Source organism: Acomys russatus, chromosome 3 (genome assembly GCF_903995435.1).
Source record: "Acomys russatus chromosome 3, mAcoRus1.1, whole genome shotgun sequence".
NCBI classification, from domain to species: Eukaryota; Metazoa; Chordata; class Mammalia; order Rodentia; family Muridae; genus Acomys; species Acomys russatus.
The window spans coordinates 59,808,250-59,823,838 of record NC_067139.1 but is presented as its reverse complement, the minus strand read 5'-3'; the positions used below and the strand labels follow the sequence as shown (position 1 = coordinate 59,823,838).

General features: G+C 53.3%; 1 protein-coding gene across 1 annotated transcript; it reads right to left on the bottom strand.

Moving 5' to 3' along the window:
• Positions 1-4,272: 4,272 nt before the first annotated feature.
• Positions 4,273-15,589, bottom strand: Sema3g (semaphorin 3G). The gene is made up of 16 exons (XM_051141522.1): positions 15,416-15,589; positions 13,172-13,332; positions 13,009-13,071; positions 12,676-12,795; positions 12,283-12,373; positions 12,049-12,165; positions 11,734-11,879; positions 11,424-11,538; positions 11,253-11,322; positions 10,804-10,948; positions 10,342-10,573; positions 10,156-10,247; positions 8,925-8,966; positions 7,072-7,300; positions 6,758-6,891; positions 4,273-5,474 (listed from the first exon to the last, which is right to left on the bottom strand). Exons 1-16 carry the CDS (start codon positions 15,528-15,530, stop codon positions 5,010-5,012), a joined length of 2,337 nt encoding a protein of 778 aa, XP_050997479.1. The 5' UTR covers positions 15,531-15,589; the 3' UTR covers positions 4,273-5,009.

Genomic DNA, 15,589 nt, shown 5'->3' with positions numbered 1-15,589 from the left:
CTGTATCTGTGAGAGCAGAGCTGCCTCGACTTTCCAACAGGCCAATCACGTGTCCCTAGCACAGTCCCTTCTGTTGGACACCTGGATTCTGTCCCAGGGCTTTTTGTTTTTTTTTTTAATTCACTTTGGAACCCTTATCAGGTCACAGCTTTCTGATGGCCCCGGTGGTTCTTCTCTGTCCATGGGAAACAGATACTCTTGTTGGATTAGAGACTTTGGGCCTGTTCCTCCTTGCATCCTCTCATCCGCGGAGCTCCTCGGACTAGGCTACCAGCTGGCTGGAGGAGGCCTGTGGGAGGAGAGGCCAGCATCCCTTTCAAATCCGCCTGCCCCACCCCCCCCCCCCCCCCCCGCCCACGGAGACTTTGCAGCAGTGCTGATTCCCGACAGAAAATGACTGAGGAACTAGAAATTTCCTTAATTGAAGCCCCAGCTCAGAAAGTGAAAGGTTTCATTATGAGGCAGCCTCGGAGGCAAAAGCGTGACCGTGAACAGGCTGGGCAGTGGGAAGCGGGCACCAGGCCATTGCTGACTTCCTCGTCTCCCATATAACCAGAGAGGTAGGCGAGCCCGGAAAAGGAGCCAGGGTGGGACCCCACCAGTCCCCAAGGTCCTTATCAGCCATTGTGTCAGAACCTGGCGCTGCCTACCCCTTTCTCTGCAAGTCTATAATCTTAGAAAAGCACAGAAATTAGGTTTTTTGGGGGGGGGTTCAAACTTCTCCTCCTAGAGTACCCCAACCCCTGCAGCCCAAGACACAGTGGACCTGGGCGGGGTTCTTACCTCAGATGAAAACTGGATTATTTCTGAGCACCTCTCTCCTAGTTTTAAGAAAGTGGTGCTACATAAAGGAGCCTCCGTTTTCTGGGCTGACAGGTGCATGAGCTGGTTAGAATTAACTGTCTAAAAGGAGACCATCTCCTGCTAGCAGCTACATGCCTATTCCTCAAGATTCTCAGGTGTCTAGGACCTGACTAAATGAAGGAGAAACACAGAAGTCATCTGAGAAAGTAAAAGGGCCATTTTCCTCTCCCTCTGACAAGCTCCCCACCCTCCCTGTTCCATTTCACCCTCACAGGCTTAAGGTGAAACTCGGCCACCCTTCCCCCCCCCCCCCATACACACAGAGAGCCATACTGGACACTGGAAGGAGCCAGGAGAGGCTGAGAGTGGGAGAAATGGGAGCCAGAGCAGGAAAGACCCCAGACTCACACTTCCTACGCCAATGGCTCTGGCCCCAGGGTGGAAGGGCCTATTTTGGTGAAGGAAGTAGCGACTGACTGACATCTGGGAGTCAGGACCTCCAGTGTTTACAACATTTGGGAGGCGACGATGAACAAATTAATCTCATGTGTAAAGGGAAGGAATTAATCTAATCAGCACTTTTCCAAAATGTGCTCTTCAAAACATTAGGTACAAGATGCTAGCAGCCCTGTGAAAATGAAAACAAGAGACAAAAAGCCAAGCACCCAAGCTTGGAGCAGCCATGAGCACAGAAATCCTGGACTCTGACAGATTGTGGAGACCAGGAGGTCATGGAGGGTTTCCTGGGATTGACAGTTTACAGGACATCATTTTGGTAACACTTGACCAGTCTCTCTGGCCATGCCTCTCTTTGGGTCTCAACCTGTTTGGGAAATCATGAACCGGGGCTCTAGGCACCAGGGGAAACACAAGATGCAGAGGAAAAAGCTGCAAGAGAAAGATAGAGAAAAGGTAAAATAACTGAGGCCGGAAATTGGGCTTGAGCTGAGAAGTGAGTGGGGAGGGAAGGAGGTGGAAGACTTTGGAAACCCTGGGAGCAGTGACAGCTTGGGAGCAGTGACAGCTTGGGAGCAGAGGCTGTGTGGTGTGGCCAAGAGAAGAAGGGAGGCGTGGGGGCCACATTTGTACTCTTTGCTGGGCCAGGGCTAAGTAAGTGCACTAGTGATAATGATTAGTGATGGCTCCGGGGGGTGGTAATGAACCTTCAGGTTCAATCAAGCCTAGGTGTTTGTAGAGGGGGGTCCAGGTTAAGAAGAGAAATTCAGAGTAGCCAGGCTCGGTGGCTCACACTTGTAATCCCAGCACTCAGGGAGGCAGAGGCAGGCGGATCACTGTGAGTGCACAGTCTACAGAGTGAGTTCCAGAACAACCAAGGCTACACAAAGAAACCCTGCCTAAAAAAAAAAAAACAAACAAACAAAAAGAGGAATTTGGCTCCAGGGCCAACCTATAAGAGGAGACCAATGACTGGCCTATTCTGTTATCGCCCAAGGGTCCTATTCATACTAGATGCGACAGCTAGCTATCTGGGGAGGTAGGCTGCCATTCTTCTCTGTCTTTGAAATGTTCCTGTAATTTTTTCCATCTCCCCCTAGCATCAGTGTAGCCATACTTTGGGCAGGATGTCACTGGAGCAGTGGGGACCATGGTTGGAAGCGTTCTGAGCATGCCCAGTACCTCACTCTCAAGGCTTCTTCTCCTCCCCTAGAAGCTATAGCCTGGCCTTGATTTTAGTGGCCTTTGTATACATTAGTGTATGGCTTGGGATGAAGGGTAGCAGAAGGCTAAGAGGTACCGTTAACAAACGTCAAATGCTGTGAAAAAGGAGCAAGGCCTCCTGCGTGCCTGTCTGCCCTTTGCCAGCTTCTCCTGCCCCCTCAAAATTCTTCTGAAGTTCCAAGGTCAATTTTATAAGACTTGAGGACAGGAATTTCCTCACATACTGAGAAATCTTTGCTTCATAGGCAAAACCCTTTGACTCCTTCCGCTGTCAGACATTGCCCTGTCTGCTAGAAAAATGCCATCTAGGCCGACCATTTCTGGGAACACTTAACGCTCTTCCTTCCTCATTCAAAACTAGTACCCATCAGCTTAGTACAAAAGCACACAGATACAGTCAAGATATAGTTATGTGACATAAATATTTCATTTCTTTCTTTATGCGCTCTGCTTTCCTCATCAGAGATCAAAGGCAACACGACAATAAAAATATCAGTAGAAATTTCAATAAGCATGCTTGGAAGACTGAGAAGCCAAAAGGTCCATTTTAAAACACTAACACAAATACAATTCACAAATGTGGGCGTTTCCGGGTGCTCGGTGGCACGGTACCATGGGGAGGTTGGCAGTTGGCAGGAGCTGTCCTGTTTTCCCAAGGGTACATTGTTCAGGTGTTGAGTTCCTTCTCCCTGTGTTTTCCAAGACCACTTCCCTAGAGGACCCTGCCCAGAGCTTGCCAAACCTAGACTCACTCCAAAGGCCACTGAGGGCGAGCTTGTCGCCTTCTGTCATCTCAGGCTGTCCTCTATCCCTTTTACCTCTGTCTCCCTGTCCTTTTTTTCCTCCAGTTTCCACCCACTCCTCTCCTCTTCGTTCATCCACCAGTATCCCAAGGGACAGCACTCACAAGCAGAAGCAATCCGGGTTTGGGCAGGTGGATTTCAGGGGTTCTGTTTGCCAGATGAACAAAGTGGGGAAGGGTGCAAGTTCAGATCCCAGCATCCTGAGGGTGGGGGTGGGGTGGGGGAGGCCGGGGTAGAGGAGATAAGCCCAAGGTCCTTTGGTTTGAACTTTAGCAGAGCAAGAAGCTCTATCTTGCGTCTCCTTCCACCCTTTTTTCTTTTTCTTTCTTTCTTTCTTTTTTTCAAAGGAGGGATCTCAGACTTGCCCTCTTGTCCATCTTGTGCGTCACTAACTTGTTCACCCTCGGGCTGGGAATAACTTTTCATTTAATTGTCCTACCCATCTCCCCAGCCCCCATTCCCATCCTCTCTCAGCTAGAGAAACTGCTGATGGCAAAGCTCCTCCCTTACGCCCAGGCCAGATGTCCCCCGCTCCCAAAACAGCAGGATTTACCATTCTTACCAACTTCATTCTGAGAGAGAGAGAGAGAGAGAGAGAGAGAGAGAGAGAGAGAGAGAGGCTATAACTCAGTAATAGAGTATTTGCCTAGCATGCATGACATCCTGGGTTCAATCCCAAGTACCACAAAAACAAAAAACAAACAACAACAACAAAAAACAAACATGGGAGTCTTGTAAATGAGCCATCATGACCACCCTGTGTATAGCAGAAAATAGAGATTCCAGGCTTGGGAACATCTGGCCTGCCCAGTGCCTCCTGAACCCGTTAATGTCACTTTGATTCTTGAGGACTCACCATGGGGCCCTGGACAAAGGCCAGGATGCTGATCCTGACCACCGACTGCAGTTCCCAGTGTCTGCTTGTAACCTCACAGGCCTGAGTGTTGCCTGCCCATGCATCCCACTCTACTTCCAGCCGCCTTCTTCCTTTCTCTCATCCAGAGACCCTTCCTCTGATCCTCAGGAAGTGACCCTGATGGGGATGGGGATGGTGACGTGTGGGCACCCCAGCAAACCTGGCCTGACAATTTGGGATGTGGGAAAAGGTGCCATGCTGTGAGACAGCTCTTCCTGGCTTATATAAAGGGGGCCAGGCCACCTCCAGGTTCCAGCAGCTCCTGCATGTGTAAGTATAAGATGGTAGTGGGCTGAGGAAGGGAAACAAACAGGGCTCCCCCACCTCTTCGGTTCCTCCACCTTCTCCCGCACCTCTGTGGGGCATGCGTCTCTTATTGGGTACTGCTTTAGGAAGCTATGCCAATGTATCCCCTGGGAGCCACCCATACCCCCACTCAGAGGGTCACTCAGAATGGCCATTGTTCTACAAGCTGGGAAAGAACCACCCAACCCTCTTGCCTCTGGGCACAACCGGAAATGTGCTCCGGAAGCCACACCATCTCTGAGAACAAATGGCAGGCCCCCCTGGGACTACAAGTGGTCAAGGGGTGCCAGCTCCAGCCTGGGACTGAGAACAGAGAGGGCCAGGAATAGGCTGAGGTGCAAGGCCCCTCCTATCAGCTCCTAGTCTTTCTGCAGGTGGTAGAGATTTCCTCCTAGGAGGTAATCAGGTGTCCTGGACTCCTCTCCCCTAGCTGGGTGGTAGGGAGATGCGGTTGAGTCCCCCCAGCAGCCCAGCCTGACCACCCCCTCCTCAGCCATCTTCTATGTGGCTTCTACCTCCCGGGGCGTCCGATTGTGCTCAGCCAGCACCCTGCTCTTCACCTTCTTGCCCAACTCCAGCCCTACCCAGCTCTTGCCTTTCGCCTGTTTTCCCCTCCCCCGGAAGGAGCCTGAGTGCTCCCCGACACCCCTGCACCACACACGCTCACAGTATTCATTGACCCGAGGCAGGTTGGCAAAACCAGTGAGCTGAAGGATGTCCTTATACCAAGCCTTGGGTGATGCAGAGGCCAGGCCTCCCCAGGCTGAGGGCCCCTCCAGCCCTGGCTCCCGGAGGAACAGGTTGTCCAGCTGTGCAGTTGCAATCACATCCAGGGCAAAGCGGACCACAGTCTGGGAGAAGCCATGCTCCAAGGTGGTACAAGTGTAGTTTCCAGCATCCAGGCGGCTGAGCCTTCGGAACAGCAGCCCCTGCTCTGTTTGTACAACTCGCTCATCTGTCTTCACCTGTAGGGGGAGTAGGAGGGCACAGGAGACATAAGCAAGGGGTGGGGGAGAACATTCACCCCATTTTCTTTACCCCGCTTTTCCATATTCATCATGCTCAGGGTCTAAGCCTCGGGGGCCCCTCCCTTTCGCCTATTCCCTCTTTCCCAAGGTGGGCCGAGCAGTTCAACAGGATCTCAGAACAGACCACAAGCTAATTGCAGGCAAGTGGGTCCTCCCCTTCCCACAGCTCAGCACCTATGAAGGAGGCTTTTCAGAGACCGAAAGCTGCATGTCTCTGGGTATAAGCCCGAAGGCAGCACCTTCAGATAACTCTGCGTGGGCACCCAGGGGGTGGAGTGGAGGAGCTCGGTGCCTGTCTATGAGGTTTTACTCTGAGCTAATGAAAAGTCTACAAACACATACATTTACACACACAGTCATGCTGGGCCTTCTCCGTCTTGGTCTGCCTGGTTCACTCCCCCACAGTGTGAGGCCCACAGCCCAAGCCTGGGGTGGGCTAAGTGCCCACTTGAGTGTGGGAGGCAACAGCTGGCTCCGATCCCAGGCTCTTCTGCTAACCCTGTCTGTGCATCCGAACGCTGAGGGTGAACTGCCTGGGTGGCTAGCATTGTGCAACCTCATCTTGTTGCTCCCCTTACTCCAGGGAGTCTCCTCAGTGCCCAACCCTACAGCTGGTCCCGGGCTTGCCCCCCCCCCCCCCCCCCCCCGGCTCCCAAGCTGGAAGAAGAGCCCCTCCCTGTAACCTAACCCCTCCTTTTCTTACCCTCCCCATGGGAAAACCGTTCCCACCCCTGCTCTGCCCCTGCTCAGCCTCAAGCCCCAGATTGAAGCCATCTTAAGAATTGACAGACTGTCCCAGGCAGTGGGAGAAGAGGGCTTGGGCAGACTGGCTTCTGAGGAAGAAGTACAGGGCTAGGAATGGGAAATGATGGGAAGCCAGGGACCAGGCTTGAGACAAAGAGCATTACTATTCTCTGGGGGGAAAGATCTCTTCAAAGCTGAGCCCTATGCATTAGCGTGAGACCTGCCAAAACAGCTTAGACCCCATTCTCTCTCTTCAGCCTCTGCCGCCTCCTTCACAGACTAGGGAGGTTATAGCTGTGTGCAGCCTAGGCACTCCCAGAAGCAGAAATGGGGGCAGCTCCTCGTAGGTACCCCAGGGTGTAATACACATTTTTTTCTTAGCATAACCTTGGCCCCCTCACTCCAGAGTCCCTTTCTAGAGCTTAGGTTTGGGGTTCATGGAGAGAAGTGGATCCCAAGGCAGGATCTTCACTCACCTGGTCCATCCCTTTATCCGCTGGCCTCTGTAAGAACCAGCGCACTGCAGCCTGGGGAGACTTGGGCAGACACTCAAGGAAGGTACTGTTATGCTCTGTGCCAAAGACTCTGGCCACCCGTCCTGAAGCTTCTTCTGCGGAAAGGACCAGCTCAGATCAGCCTGGGAAACTAGGGGACCCCGACTCTGAGGGCCACCGACTCCCACAGGATTCCTGTATGCTGGAAACTTAAACACCCATCAACCTCAAGCCCACGGTTTCCCGGGATAGAGACCAGTCCACAGGGTGTCCCACAACCCAGGCCCACCACTCACTGTCTTGGCTCTGCCCCAGACACTGTACAGCAGGGTTGCCATGTCGGATGTCCTGCCGACGGAACCTGCGCTTGCTCAAGCTGGGGCGGTAGCGGGCACAGGAAGTGCCATCCCAGGCACAGTATGGGTCCCGGGCCAGGCAACACTCGGCACAGGCCCTGCCATAAGTCTCACAGTGGTGCAGCTGCAGCCGGGCCACTCCTAGTGGAGAGCCCACATACAGTGTTTGCTGCAGGAGGAACACAAACAGAGCCCCCAGTGAGCTGGGCTTCACCAACATGCTCTCAACCCCTCAAGGCTTTCCCAAGACCCATCAGTTTCAGGAAGGCTTCCAGAACCTCGTGGATTCATTCACAAGAATAGAGATGTTGATGTATTCCAGACCCTGTGCAATGAGACTGTGAGTAGGCATGAGTGAACCTGGGTCTTTTCTATAAGAGACTTTTTCAGGCCCCCTTGGCTGTCAACCTTTGTGCCCTAGCCTACCAGACTTGGTGAGACTGGCCTCTGACTTCCGAGTTGTACCTTGCCGGCGTGCCTAACCTTTGCCATTGTGACACAACCTTGTCATCTGCAAAGTTCACATATGAGCAACCGAGTCACTAAGAACTAATTATTAAAAATGCTAACAATGGGGCTGGAGAGATGGATGGCTCAGTGGTTAAGAGCGCCGCCTGCTCTTCCAGAGGTCCTGAGTTCAATTCCCAGCAACCACATGGTGGCTCACAACCATCTATAATGTAATCTGATACCCTCTTCTGTAGATAAAGCACTCATATGCAATAAATTAAAAAAAAATAAATCTTTTTTAAAATGCTAACAACTCGTGTTTTAAGTAAGTTTATGATTTTGTATTGGGCCACACTCATAGCTGTCCTCGGCCCCATGTGCCATTGGATTATAGAAATCCCAGGATAAAAGCTGAGATGTGGACCACTAGCCTGACAATATGAGTTTGCTGCCTTCTGTCCCATGTGGTGAAAGGAAAGAACTGGACTACTACAAACTGTTCTCTGGTCTCTGCCCTCCATTTGCCACAAAAACTTTTAGGGCCTTGTAGACTCATTGACTAGCTCACTGCAACTTGACCTTGGCAGGGCTTTATCAAAACAAATAAAATATATTTTAAAGAAAATTTAAAAGCTGTGATTTACTCCAAAAGGCTGAGACGGCTCAGTCAATCAAGTGCTTCAGCACAGGGGCCCGAGCTCAGTCTTCAGAACCTGTGTGTAAAAATGCAGGGTATTGGGCTTCCACTTGCAATTGCAGGCTGGAAAAGCAGAGCAGAGACATGGGGCTTTAGGGCTTGTGGCCAGTCGCCCTAACCTAATTGGCAAGCTTTAGACCAATGACTCTGCCTCCAAAAAAAGATGAGTAACACCTGAGAAATGACACCTGAGGAGATCCCCTAGCCTACACACAGGCAGACACAGATGGACGGACGGACAGACAGACAGACACACACACACAGAAGTAGACAGACAGACAGACACACACACACATAGGCAGACATGCACACATGCACAATGTAAACAAAAAATGTAAAGGTGTGATTTACCAAAAGACAAACTGGGACGGAGTATTTGTAGGTGGTTAAGGGCATGCATCACACCATTAAAAGATTTCTTTGTTTGACTGGAAATCTGGATTTTGTTTCCAAGCCCATTTGTGTCCCTTAGAAGGCTCCCCAGGTGCTCTTGTGGCATATTCTGAACACAGCCTCATGTTAAGCTCTGCTCCCAGCTGGACTTGGCCTTAGCTGCAAGCCCTAATTAAATCCAAGAGGCTCAGCTCTCCAGTAGAATCCATGGCAGGTTTAGGAGAAGGGATCTAGGATTAGGGGCTGGCCTTACCCGTTTGACAGAGATCTCCATCTCGGTGATGGGTGTTGGCACCTAGAAAAGGAATGGAGTCTTAGGATGGATGGCTGAGGCTCTGCTTCCAGCATTCCCCAAGCCCTAGGAGGGTGCCAGCTGCCCCTCACCTGATTGTTGTATCTCCTGGCAGCAAAGGCTGGGCAAGATTTGGGAAAGGTGACACATGTCTGCAACCTCAATACTTGAGCAGCTGAGGCAGGAAGGTGGAGTGTTCGAAGCCAGCCTGCTCTATATATGTTTCAGTCTCAGCTAAGCAACATAGAGAGAGGTGATCTCAAAAATACAAACACAGGCCAGGCGTGTTGGTGCACGCCTTTAATCCCAGCACTCGGGAGGCAGAAGCAGGCGGATCACTGTGAATTCGAGGCCAGCCTGGTATACAAAGCAAGTCCAGGACAGCCAAGGCTACACAGAGAAACCTTGTCTTGAAAAACCAAAAACCAAAAACCAAAAACCAAAAACAAGAACAAAAATACAAACAAAATGGTAGGTGTGGTAGTGCAGAGTCGAGAGGCAGAGGCAAGTAGATTTCTTTGAGTTTGAGCCTTGTCTACACAGTATGTACCAGGCCAGGCAAGGACCTTGTCTCAAAAAAGAAGGTGGTAAGGGGGCCGGGCAGTAGTGGTACACACCTTTAATCCCAGCACTCGGGAGGTAGAGGCAGGCGAATCACTGTGAGTTCGAGGCCAGCCTGGTCTACAAAGGGAGTCCAGGACAGCCAGGGCTATACAGAGAAACCCTGTCTCAAAAAAAAAAAAAAAAAAAAGACAGTAAGGGAGGCTGGATCATGTTGCCCAGACATCCAGAAAGCTCTCCTCATCCTGGCTTGGCATAGAGTTCCACAGTCCCTTCCCACAGTGTTCGCCAGCCATAAACCAGCTGTCCTAATCATTCACCTTATGCCCAGAGGCAAAATAGGCCCCAAACACAGACAATCCCTGTCCAGATATACAAGGGGCTCTTGGGGACCTGGAGTCTCAGCCATTTTGTCACTGCAAGTTGAGCCTGACAAAGCTTTGTATATGGTGCTCTCCTTGGCTTTCCCTCCCTGAAGAGCAGCAGGCGGTTGAGGCCACAGCCTGCTACCCCAGCTCTCTAGGTAACTCAGTAGCATCCCAGGGCCTCTTCAGAAGTATGTGCCATATTTTGAGCCTCTCCCCCAGGCCTAGGGGTGGGAGGGGGAAGCCGTTCATTAACTCCTGCTCACCTTAAACACCTGAAGCTCCTCCAGAACTATCTCTTCAGGCTCGGCCGTGCCACTGCCCTGGAGGGCAATGACTTTGAGCACAGACCCTGAATCTGGAGAGTCACGGGAATAAGGGTTAGTGAGACCACAAGGAAGAAGCTACCCCCTCTCCCCACAAACCTGGCTGCCTCTGTTCAGCCCTCCTACCCGTCCCTAGGAAGATGACATCATAGGCCCCATCCTCAGCCTCCACTCGGTCCACCACAATCTGACGCAGCTGCTGAGCCAAGTGAGTTTTGACCAGGACAGGGCGGCCACGCCTAGGCCTCACAGGCTGGAACATGAGTGGGTGGTCTCGGACAAACTGCAGCACCTCATCTGGGTAGTTCTTGGTGCTGCCAAAGGGTCTCCCTGGCTGTGCTGTCATCTTGCTGGGGCACTGCAAGCAACAGCAAAGAGAACACTTGAAGTCCCTGGGGTGGCACTACCCAGCCTCTTTCCACCTCTAAGGGCCGTGCACATAGCAGAGGCTCTCCTCCCAAGCCCTCTGGAGGCCCAGCCCACTACTTCCCTGGGCTGAATGCAATCCTAGAGCGTTTTCTTTTCTATGGGGGAGCCCCCCTGTCATCTACTTACACCTCTTTTGCCTGGCCCCAAGCAGCTACTCACCACACCAGGGCGAGGGAAGGGCACCTTGCCCTCATAGGGTCCCCACTGTTGCTGAGGACCATCTCGGTGGGCAAAGGGTCCATTGAAGACCTCCCAGATGTCTGCCATGTGGTACACACAGACAGCAAAGCCCTGGAACACAGCACTGCCGAAGGCAAACAGGGACAGTCAGGTCGGGCCAAGGTGGTTGGGGGAGGGGAGAGGGCAAGCTGGCTCCATAGGCGATAAAGAAGATGATAGTGCCGCCTGCTGAAAACGAAGACTGGGACACAGGACACAGAGGCAGAGACACAACAGAAACAGAGATGAGGAAATAGACAGAGTCGCCAAATCAGGGAGAAAGACAACCAAAAAACCTGCAGTACGAGGGCAGAGGCTCAACAGAGAAACCAAGGGTATAGAGACCAGGCTGGGGTGGCAGCTGGGTGTAGGGCAACATGCGTGCCCACCTGACGGTGCTGAAGAGCGCATACACCTCGAGGTTCTTCCCTGCCTTGGGCAACAGCAGGAACACATCCTCTGGAACATGGAAAGAGGCATAAGCATTATTTATAGCCACTGGCGATGACCTGACTCACCCCCTACTCCCAGAACCTAGGCTAGCTTGGCCATTGCCTTACCCAGCTGGTCAAAGTGAGTCTCAGCCCCACCAGGGCCAGGCACAGAGCATATCAGCCTGGCCTTGAGGAAGGTACTCCACTTGTTCACCAGCACCCGCTGGCCACCAGCATCATTCTAGGAAATAGAGGATGGAGTCAGCTTTATGCCCATGAGGATGAGTCCCGCCTCCTGTTCCTCCACCCTCAACCACAGGGAGAGGTACACATGTCAGCGCTGCGTCCTCGCCTCGTTTCTCCACCGTGGAGGGACAGTCTAGGAACGAGGTCACAACAGGGATCTTGAACCTCACCACCCCACCACGGCTCTCACCACACAGACACGGCCCACACGGCTGATGGTGACATGACCTGGCCCACCATCTGGTGATGGGACTGTCTCGGAGAAGAAGAAGTACACTTTGTCGTCATCCCGGTCAGAGTTATCTGGAATCCGAGCAGCCATCACAAACCGGGGCTCTGAGAGGGTGAAGGGTGGGGGGATGATGTGATGTGGTGGAGTGGGGAGCCACATGCCTCCCCCACCCTAGGAGCTGGAGGTGTGGCCTGTGCATCTTGTGCCACATTCCATCTACCTTCTCTCCTCCCAGGATGGGTCCTAAGCAGCCTTGCCCACAGGGGGCCTCACCATGTAGGAGGCTCTGGTCAGAGTCAGAACGCAGGGCCGGCCGGGGACCCCCACTCCGGAAAATCATGGCCTCACGTCCCAGGAAATCGGCAGTTAGGCCTGTGTACAGCTCCCCACCTAGAGGAGGACCAGAGTCAGGAGAGAAAGCCAGGCCTAGCAACCAGCATCATCCCCTCCCAGTGTGCTATGGTCAGCTCTCACCCTCCTGGCCCACTCTGGCTTGGTATCACCCACCTACATAGGTGCTGGCGAAGGGACGGCTTGGCTCGTGTGGGCAGCGCCCCCTTCCGTTTTCCACGCTGCTGGGCTCCAGGTGGAGCACGTGCTAGAGGTTGGAAAGGGACACAGAAGGGTGTCACCTGGGAAAGAAGCAGAGCCTCAAGCGGGCAGTGATCCTTGCGTGCAACTGGCGCGTAGGGTCGGCGGTGGGGGAAGAAATCCTCATTCATGGCCCTTCTGTCGGGGTCAGCACCCCCGCACAAAGGGGCCTTTCAAATCCCTGCTCCCTCTGTCCTACCCAGGGTCAATGGGAAGCGTTCAGACAGCAGGGGACAAATGTCACCGCTACCGCCCCCCACCCCCGCCACCTCCCCCCACGACTTCTCATGGGGCCTGGCCCAGGCTCACCTCCCCTCGATGCCCCACTGTGATAAGGGCGCAAATGGGCTGGAAGGCTCCAGTGCCGCAGGCCATCAGATGGGTCCGGTTATGGGGCTGTAAGACCCGCACGAAGTTGGCACACTCTGTCTGCAGGGGAAGGAAGGCGCCCAAGGGTGAGGGAGAGGAGCACCGTCGCCTTGGGATCTAAAACTCAGCCCCGCTTTGTATCAGCTCTGGGGGCGCAGTCTTCCTCCAGCCAGACCTCCCAAATGCTCTCGACAGAGGAGCGGCTGCAGGCCATTCTGAGAACCAAAGCCTGGCTGAGTGGGCTGGAGAGTGGGTCTTGCTGACGATACTCACCGAAGGGTCTCTTCCCTTTCGGACACACTCGGCCCTCTGTCCTGGCTGTGGCAGCCACAAGACCTGAAATACAGACTCAGTGCCCTTAAACTCGGAGTCTCAATTTCTCCAACTGGCCTCTCGTCTCAAGGTGGCCCGCTTTCGGCCCGTCTGTCCGGCTCACCTCCCGGGGGTCTGTCCATGCCTGATCCAGCCTCAGAGAGTAGAGGGCGTCGCGGCCTCCCAGAAAGAGGCGATCCCGGTACTCATCCATGTACATGACTTGGAGGTCTAGGGAGCCCCGTGGGCCCAGAAAGATGGCAGAGCGGTTGGCAGACAGGAGATCTAGTAGAGAGCAGGGGAAGCGGGTTAGGGTCTGCTACTCAGCCCCACTGCCCTAGCCAGGGAGTGAGAATGGGGGGCCCAGCTGTGCACACGCCACGCATGCACATCTGGAGAGTGTTGCCATCCACAGGGTTGTTGAAGGACTTTTGGGACATGGTTCTTGGGGCAAGTGGTGCAAGCAGCTCTCAGCCCCCACCCAGTGGGGATTAAACTTAGGGCCATCCTCCATCACGATCGGCCCCCAGGCATTCTGCCACCAAGTCACAGCCTGATGGCCCTTCCTCCTCCACTCTTTAGACCCTTCATCTTTCAGCTGACAGCTTCCTATGATCCTATCTGTACCTTGCTAAGTGCCCAGGGAAGACAGCCCCTGTCAACAGAAAGGGTGTCAGCAAGCCTGGCAAAGACCTTGGAGAACCAGGAAGACGGTAGAAGATGGTGAAAAAGACTGGCTCCATTGGGAAGGTGGATAGGTCCGGGAAAGAGTTCTCAGCAGAGGGGACAGTAAGGCAGGGTAGACTAGGCATAGCCAGACAGAACTCCAACCTCAGAGTTATAGACAATGACATTCTCCTTCCTACATGCTGCGCTGTCAGCTGACCCCAAAGATGGCGGGGTCAAGGGCCCCAAGAGTTGTAGGTCTTGATGTAGTTTCTTGGGGTCTGCTTGGGGAGGTGGAAGGGGGCCTCAGCAAATGACTGGAAGGTCTGTCAAGAAGGAGATGCCAACTGGGCATGGTGCCACATGCCTGTAATCCTAGCACTCGGGGAGGCAGAGGCAGGTGGATCTCTATGAGTTTGAGGATAGCCTGGTCTACAAAGTGAGTCCAGGACATCCAAGGCTACACAGAGAAACCCTGTCTAGAAAAAGCTGAAGACTAAAGGAGGAGGAGGAGGAGGAGGAGGAGGAGGAGGAGAAGAAGCAGTCTGCTACCCTTGGGAAGACCCAGAGTAACCCTTACTTTAGAAGTTCTCAGGCACTCCACTCCATCCTCAACTCTTTAATGCCTCTTCAGCGTGCCCTGCTTGGTTACTATAGACTCTGAAACTTCCCTCTCGGATGCCATTCATAGCATCCCGATCTCCCCTCAAAGCCACAGCTCCCAGAACAAAGACTCCTTCTCCCCGTGGTCTCTGCAGCAAGCTTGTGCCGTCCCCTTCTAACTGAGGTTCCCGGGGGAGATGATCTTTCTAAAAAGAATCTGCAGGGCTGGTGAGATGGCTCAGTAGGTAAAGGCGCTTGTTGCCAGACCTGACAACTTGAGTTTGAGCCCTGGAGCCTCATGTGATATAAAGAGAGAACCAACTCTGCAAGCTGTCTTCTGGCCTATACACGTGTGCAAAATGCACTCTCTCTCAAATAGTAGATAGATTGATGATAGATAGATAGATGCAATACAGTTTTGTTGAAAAAGAATCTATAATTAAATCTTAGTCTCAATTGTCTTATAAACTATCAAAAGTGGCAGAACCACAGAGGGCCACCTCAACACACACACACACACACACACACACACACACACACACACACACACACACACACACACACACAGAATGGCTGAGAAAAGCAAAGTCTCTCCTGGACCATAGACGGAGAGAGCATAATAAAGTGAGCTTGGATGATAAGTCAGGACAGGCTGCAAGAGGTGGGAGAGGTTCCTCCTTTCCCTGTGGCTCAGGACCAGAGGGACCGATTTCTTCCCACTCCCCTGATGTCTGCCCAGCCCCTTTCCTGTCCAGTCCCCCTGTCCCCCTCCCATCTCTGTGCCCATCCCTATAAGAGGTCTCTCCGGTTTTCCATCTTCCTCCCTCCCTTTGTAGCAGCCCCCTCGGTTTCTGCCTTGCATCCATCTCCCACTTTGGCCATGGCTCCCAGGATGTACCTGCCTTTCCTGCCCACCGGCATTCCTAGCACCATCCAGGCTCTGACCAGGAAGCCTTTCCCCAGAGATATGCAGGGTCTGACTCTACCCCTGCTGCTGCTGCCGGCTGCCTAAGGACAGCTCTGGCTGTCCCAGAGCCCCGGACAGACATCCACAGACATTCACGACATGGCACACAAATAAGGCAGCACTGTCCAGTACCTCTGTAGGAGAGCCGCAGACGAGGCACACTGGGGCTGGGACCAGGGCTGGGGCTGCTCCCATGGAGCAGGAGGCTCCCCAGGAGGCAGCAGATGGCCCAAGCTGGTGGGTCCATGCTGGGGTAAAAGAGGAGCTGCCCTCTGATCCTGCTGCAGGATGTAGTTTGCTCTGCTG

Bases quoted from the DNA above. Each gene is read 5' to 3' on its own strand.
- Sema3g (XM_051141522.1), bottom strand. From the start codon at position 15,530: ATGGACCCACCAGCTTGGGCCATCTGCTGCCTCCTGGGGAGCCTCCTG. The intron at 12,374-12,675 runs GTGAGCCTGGGC...TCCAACCTCTAG, and splicing joins CAGTGGGGCATCGAGGGGAG to CACGTGCTCCACCTGGAGCC. The intron at 10,574-10,803 runs GTGAGTAGCTGC...TGTTGCTTGCAG, and splicing joins CCTTCCCTCGCCCTGGTGTG to TGCCCCAGCAAGATGACAGC.